The 6,000-nt window shown below is 53.6% G+C and overlaps 1 protein-coding gene across 1 annotated transcript in view; it reads left to right on the plus strand.

Annotated features, from left to right (window-relative positions):
- SORT1 (sortilin 1) overlaps positions 1-6,000 on the plus strand; it is a 46,591-nt gene extending 40,591 nt beyond the window's left edge. Inside the window, exons 19-20 of the mRNA XM_034767800.1 lie at positions 1,262-1,385; positions 2,425-6,000. Of these exons, the coding sequence (XP_034623691.1) occupies positions 1,262-1,385; positions 2,425-2,439 (139 nt within the window). The 3' untranslated portion in view covers positions 2,440-6,000. The remainder of the gene's footprint in view (positions 1-1,261; positions 1,386-2,424) is intronic.

Raw genomic sequence — 6,000 nt, forward strand, 5'->3', positions numbered from 1 at the left:
ACGTGCAGCACCCTGGCCAAAAGTAGCAATGTAGCCCAGTGGCACAGCTTCAGCACAGGCTGTCCGAGATCCCGGGCACCTGCTCGTGTTGCTCAGACTGCGGCATAGGCATATCCTGACATGGCTGTGAAATCTCCCAGCTCAGTTAAGTGAAGGTCATTGATGGTTAGCAGCTCCTGTATCCTCCCCACAGTCACTAACCATTCCACTGCATAGTATGGTGTTGTACTTAAAGTACTGCACAGGATCTTTTCAAGGGGAATAAGGCAAAACGCCACATTTATTAGTAATACATGTATTCATTAACACTGTATTATATGCATATGATATATATATTACACTCATGTGCGCGCGCGCACACACACACACACACACAAGCACACTCCGTCTTGTTGTTACCAATTAGTTGCTCCCCTTAACTGCACTGGCCAGGTGAGTTAGATGGGGGAGGGGGATGGAGCTGGGCTTCTGCCGATCCGGATCCATGCTCCCATGTTGACAAGACGAGAACCGGGGTCCTCTGCAAGACACCTCACTTTAATAGCAGCTTCCCTCTCATGCAAATCTGTACCAGATTCAAAATCTGTGTCTCTGTCCATTGGTCCTTTGTGCTGCTTCCTTCTGGGGGTTGTCCCAATGCTGCAAAGAGGGTGTTTCCAAAAGAAGGTGCTTGCTTCTAACCCGTCGGTATGTCTGCTTGTCTTTAATGAGCCCACTTGACACGTTTTATTGTCCTTGGGTCTGGCTCCCAGCCCCTCTCCAATGGTTGAGGCTGTCTGGAGGTGCTGCCTTCCATGCCTTGCTCATCCACACTTCATTCATTCAACAGGGCAATTGATTAAGAGTCGGGGGAATCTTGTTCTACTGCTAGCAAAAAGACATTTTTCTTCTATCTTATTCTGTCCTTAGGGGCTATAATATTATATCAAGGGCAATGCAAAGTTTCTACATGAGGCTTTGATACAAAGTCTCCATATACCAAGGCTCATCAGTACAAGGTTTCTATATGAGGCTTTGATACAAAGTTTCATGAAAACAGAGGTCACACGTGGGTAGACCCACCACAAGGTTATATAAAGAGGCACAATGTAAATTCCACTGCATAGTACGGGGCATCTTAAAGGCCTGGAAGTCTTCCCCCAGCGCTGGCTGCCGTCCTTCCCAAGCTCCTAGGGCATTAGAAGGTCTTGCTGTTTGACATGCCAGAGGTGCAATAGACAGCGTGGCATGTCCCTGACTCCCATGTCTGCTCCACCCCCAGGTTCCTGGTCCATCGCTATTCCGTCCTGCAGCAGCACGCAGAGGCGAACGGGGTGGAAGGGGTTGAAGCTCTGGATTCAGCCAGCCCTGCTAATAAAGGGGGCTACCATGACGATTCTGACGAGGTAGGTGATTGGAGGATGATGCAGATGCAGCAGAGAGCAGCACCTGAGAATGGCATGTCCTCCTCGGTGTCCTGGGGAACCAGGGCTTGAGTTGGATGCTGGAAGGATGGGGTTAAGAATGGCTGCTGCTCCCGTGCTGGGAGGGGACTGAATGTCAGGGCCATCTGAAACTGCCCCTTTGTTTGAGCAGTCTTAGTGGAGTGCAGACCACAGCCACCAGGAAAGGGAGAGTAGGGCTGGCGCTGGAGAACCTGCCTCCCACTCAGTGTCATCCCCAAGCTGCAGAAGGCCAGGCCGGTCGGGGCTGAACTGCCGGGGTTGGCCTGCTTGCAGAATGAAGGCCCTGAGCCGGGCCGGGGAGCAGCTCCAGCCGAAGGAGCCTTTGGGGGGCGGGTGGGCAGGCCAGTGGGTTCTGAATGGGGCAGCTGGTGAGCTGCAAACATATTCGGGCCTGGAATGTCTTCAGCGGCTTGGAGAACACTTGATCTTGGGTCTCCCACTCAGCCTTGGCGGGGCGGACTAGTTCCCAAGCGTCTCTGAAAGTCACTCCCGCGTGGGCTGAATGGCCTGCGTGAAATAAGTCAGTCCCAGTCCCGTTCCTAGGTGGTCTGTCTGAGAGAATAGTGCAGCGGGCCCCCTGTGCCGGCAGGCTGAGCCCCGGACTCTGCCCCCACCCCCATGTACTTAGCCTTCTGGGCCAGGAACCGCATGGCGCATATGAGAAGCTTGCACTGCGGTGGGGCCTGTCTTGTCGATAACAGGACTTCAGTCCTGGGGCTGTTAGGCAGAGGAGTGGGCTTGTGCTGTCCTGGTAGCACCATCATCCTAGCTATCACACAGGCTGAGACCTTCACATAGTGCTGAGTTCCCAGTGGCCCCATGGCTTCCTGAGCATGGGGGGACAGCAGCAGGTGTGGTGTCCCGTTCTCTCCCATTCCCAGGGCAGGAGGGGAGTGATCCTGGGCTGGGATCTGACCGAGATGGGGGAGGCTCTGGCGCTGTCTGCCCTGAAGGGTGAGCACTCGTGTTCTCTCCTCAGGACCTCCTGGAGTAGGGGCACATCGCTGCTTGCTGGCACTGGACAAGTGGGTTTGGACGCTGCCACAGATCTGCAGAACAGCAAACGCCTCCTCCAGCCCACGTTTCTCCGCAGTGGCTGCCTGACCCCTTTCCGAGGGACTCCACGCTCCTGTCACTTCCCTTGAGATTGTCCAGAGCCAGCAGCGCTGCTGACCCGGGGAGGAGACAGGGAGCTGCTGCAGCGACCCGGCGGCCCAGAGGCCAGGGAGTGGGGGACGTGGGCGTAATTTAACTTTATTTTAATGAGATTTCTTTCCAGCTGGTTGTTTTCTAAGGAAGACTAAATAGGAAGGTGAAACCAGCATTTCACTGAGCACTAATCATGACGAAGGTGCAATTCACCCTGCTGCAGAGAGAAGGCTCTTAACTCCAGCGTCACCCCTCGGGGGCTCATCTCTGCCTTGGCATGGCCTCGGCTGGGCGAAGCTGCTGGTGGTGCTGGCCTATCCCCACCACTTCACCTAGCATGGGCAGGCCTCGGGGCCCCCGCCAGGACGGCATGTCGCTTAGCCAGCACCCTGCAGGGCTACGGGCTAAAACGGGGGAGCGGGGGGTGCCTTTGATTTCATCGTAGGAGAAGTGATTGGATGGAACCAGCGCGGCGCATCAAGTGGAGTTCATCTCTGTGCCAGAAGTAACTGCTGGGACTGGCCCTTGTGGAACCAAAGCACTGAACTGGGAAAGCACCATGTCTGCAAACACCGGCAGCAGCAGCAGGAGGGGAGGGAAAGGGGTTATTTTTAGTTCTAGGAATAAGTGCAACAGAAAACTCAGTAGGAATAAATCTCCTGCTTCTTGGTGTGTTCTTCGGGATGGTGAGAAGCATGTTCCAGGTGGAAATGTCAGTGCTCTGGCGAAGAGCCCATGGCTTCGCTTAAGGGGGCAGAAGAGAGAGGCTCCTAGTTTTCGAACATCCACCTGTTTTCCCCCCTAAAGCAATAGGAGACCAGCTGCTTGGTAGCTCCTAGAGCTGCTGTTGATGTGGCCAGGATCCTCCGTGCCCCACCCTTCCCAGTGGTAACACCTTTGAGTGTGATATCGCCTGACAAACTGTAAGCTGCTGCTCTAGGCGCATTTCCCCTCGGCTGAGTACACTGCAATGTGTCCATGTCCCTTTTTAAACGTCTAGTTGTCCTCTGCAATAGATGCTGCCCTGCTGATTGCGGAGAGGGTGTCTAGGCCAATGCCTGGCTGGCCTTTGCACTTGGAGGACTGGGTGATAAAAAGTGAACATACAGAACAGTCTCTCAGATATAACTGGTGTTTGTTCTCCAGGGCTGGGTCCCAGCGGGCTGCCATTCGTCCGGTGTGTTGTTAGGCACCAGCGTAGGCCAAGATGCAAGGAACACAGTTCAACCCCAGGCACACGGGAGACAGAAGTCTCAAGAACTGGTATTTTTCAAACTTGGCTTATTTGATCTGAGACGGCTTGCCTGGAATTGTCCATCTCACTGTCCCATTAGCAGCTTCCCCTTGACTTAACTCTTCTTTGTCACTTTAAACCCATTTATTGTGACTCTTAACGTTGCTAAGTCCCAGCCTGTCAGTGCTCAGTGTTGCAGCACCAGCTGACTTAGGAGCATAATGTCATTTTCAAGAGTGCTTGGGCTCTGTCTACACTGCCTGGGTTAGCGGAACTCGAGCCGGCGGATGTAGGGCTTGAGCATCTACACTCATCTGTAACCCTAGGTTCGGAAGTCTTGAACCCTGAAATTTGGCCCACAGGATGGTGGGTGCTTTCTGCAGACTCCCAGAGTGTGAGCCCCGTGGAGCTGCATCTACACTGCAAAGCAATAGGGCTTGAACCCTGGGTCCTGGCTTGACTCAGGCTCATATGCTCCACCCTGTGGGATCCTGGATCGCTGGGTCCAAATCCTGCGTTAGTATGATTTGTGTGTAGACGAAAGGGGTGGGTGGGGGGTTAGGCTTGAGCCTGAGTTCGAACCCTGGGCTTACATTGCAGTGTAGACATACCCTTAGGCTCCCGAGTCTCACTGAAAGACACTAGGACTTAGGCTCCTAAGTCAGTTAAGTTTTGCAACAAGGAGTGGAGCAGCCCTTAAATACCTTCACAAAAATCTGGCTGTAGCTACCGAACTCCTGTTACACTGGGGCTTTCCTTTAAAAATGTACAGGAAGAGCCATGCTGTTCCTGTGGCCACTAGAAGGCGCAGTTTCCCCAGATACAGCTGGAAGGCTGCTCTCCGAAGCTGTGCTGTTTTGGAGTAGCCTATTGCAAGGGAGCGAATGTGATCTGGCTAAGATAGAGGCTGCTCGGTGTTGAAGGCAGATCTGGGTGCCTTTTCCTAGGCAACACATTGCCAAACTCTACCCTGGTCTCCTCAGTATCCAGCAGGTGTTTACACAGCTGGTCATGTAGAATAGGAATGAAGTAGCTTAGCCTGTTTGCCTGGAGAGTTTCTGGTTCCCAGACTTGGTTTAGCAAAATTTCTTTTTAAAGAATGAGCTTTTGAGGAGCTTTCCTTTAGAATTTGACTAGCAGCCAAATAGCCGCAGCTGGCCAAAGCGCCAGGAGAAGCTCCGGGTCCACGTTCCTCACCAGCTGGGACCAGAGGCTGAAGAATAAATGAAAGGCGGCTGCTCTGTCTCTGGGAGTCTCCTGCAGACTGTCTCAAGCACTGCACAGCACAGCCATCTGGGGCAGAATCAGACGTCCACGGCTCTTAATCCTAGAGCGGTCACTGGAGCTCCAGACAGCAGCCTGTGATGGGAAACAGCAGCAGAGCATTTGGGGGATGGGACGGTCAGATGCATGAATGTAAAACTGGCTACACATTCTCAGGCTCTTGATACCAGCCTGTTCTGAAGGCACATCCTCGTTTACAGGCTGTCGAGGAAGCTGGTAAACTGTGGGTCTCTTTTGCACACCCTCTGCCCCATTTCCTGCCCCCAAACCCAGCAGCCTTGATGTTCGCTCTGCACACGGTAGAGCATCTGCCCTCCAGGAAGCTCGCGCACCAAGGGGGTCAACGCATCCCTGGGGAGAGACAAATGTCATTGTTCTGGTGAGCAACGGTGCATTTCCCCATGGACCTGGGCCGTGCAACAGCAGCCCTCCTCTCCCTGAGCAAAGCACGCTGATGCTGCTGCATCCCAGTCCCTGCAGAATGGTGGCTGCCTGAGCACTGCCCTGGGGCTGCTGTCGCGTGGCATTGAGCACCAATGCTGCCCCAATACCCTTGGCTTACTAGCGTGCCTGCAGGGCAGATCAACACAGGGATGCTGTGCCACGTGCCCTGCCCAGGATATGTCACCACGTAACTAAAGCCAGAGCCCCTGCCCTGCCATGTAGAGTATCTGAGGGGTCCAGGCCAAGGGCAGGTCCAGGGGACGGGATGAAGGGGTGTGGCTGGGGTATAACTGTACTAGAGAGACAAGGGGGGGAGGGGATCTTTTATTGGACCAGCGTCTGTTGGTGAGAGAAGTCAGGGCTAGGGAATGACTTTGTACTGGGATTTTTCTGTATATTTGCAATATTTGGGTTAGAAATAAAAACCAAATGGACTTTGTGTTA

The sequence above is a fragment of the Trachemys scripta genome, chromosome 4 (assembly GCF_013100865.1).
Source record: "Trachemys scripta elegans isolate TJP31775 chromosome 4, CAS_Tse_1.0, whole genome shotgun sequence".
NCBI lineage: Eukaryota > Metazoa > Chordata > Testudines > Emydidae > Trachemys > Trachemys scripta.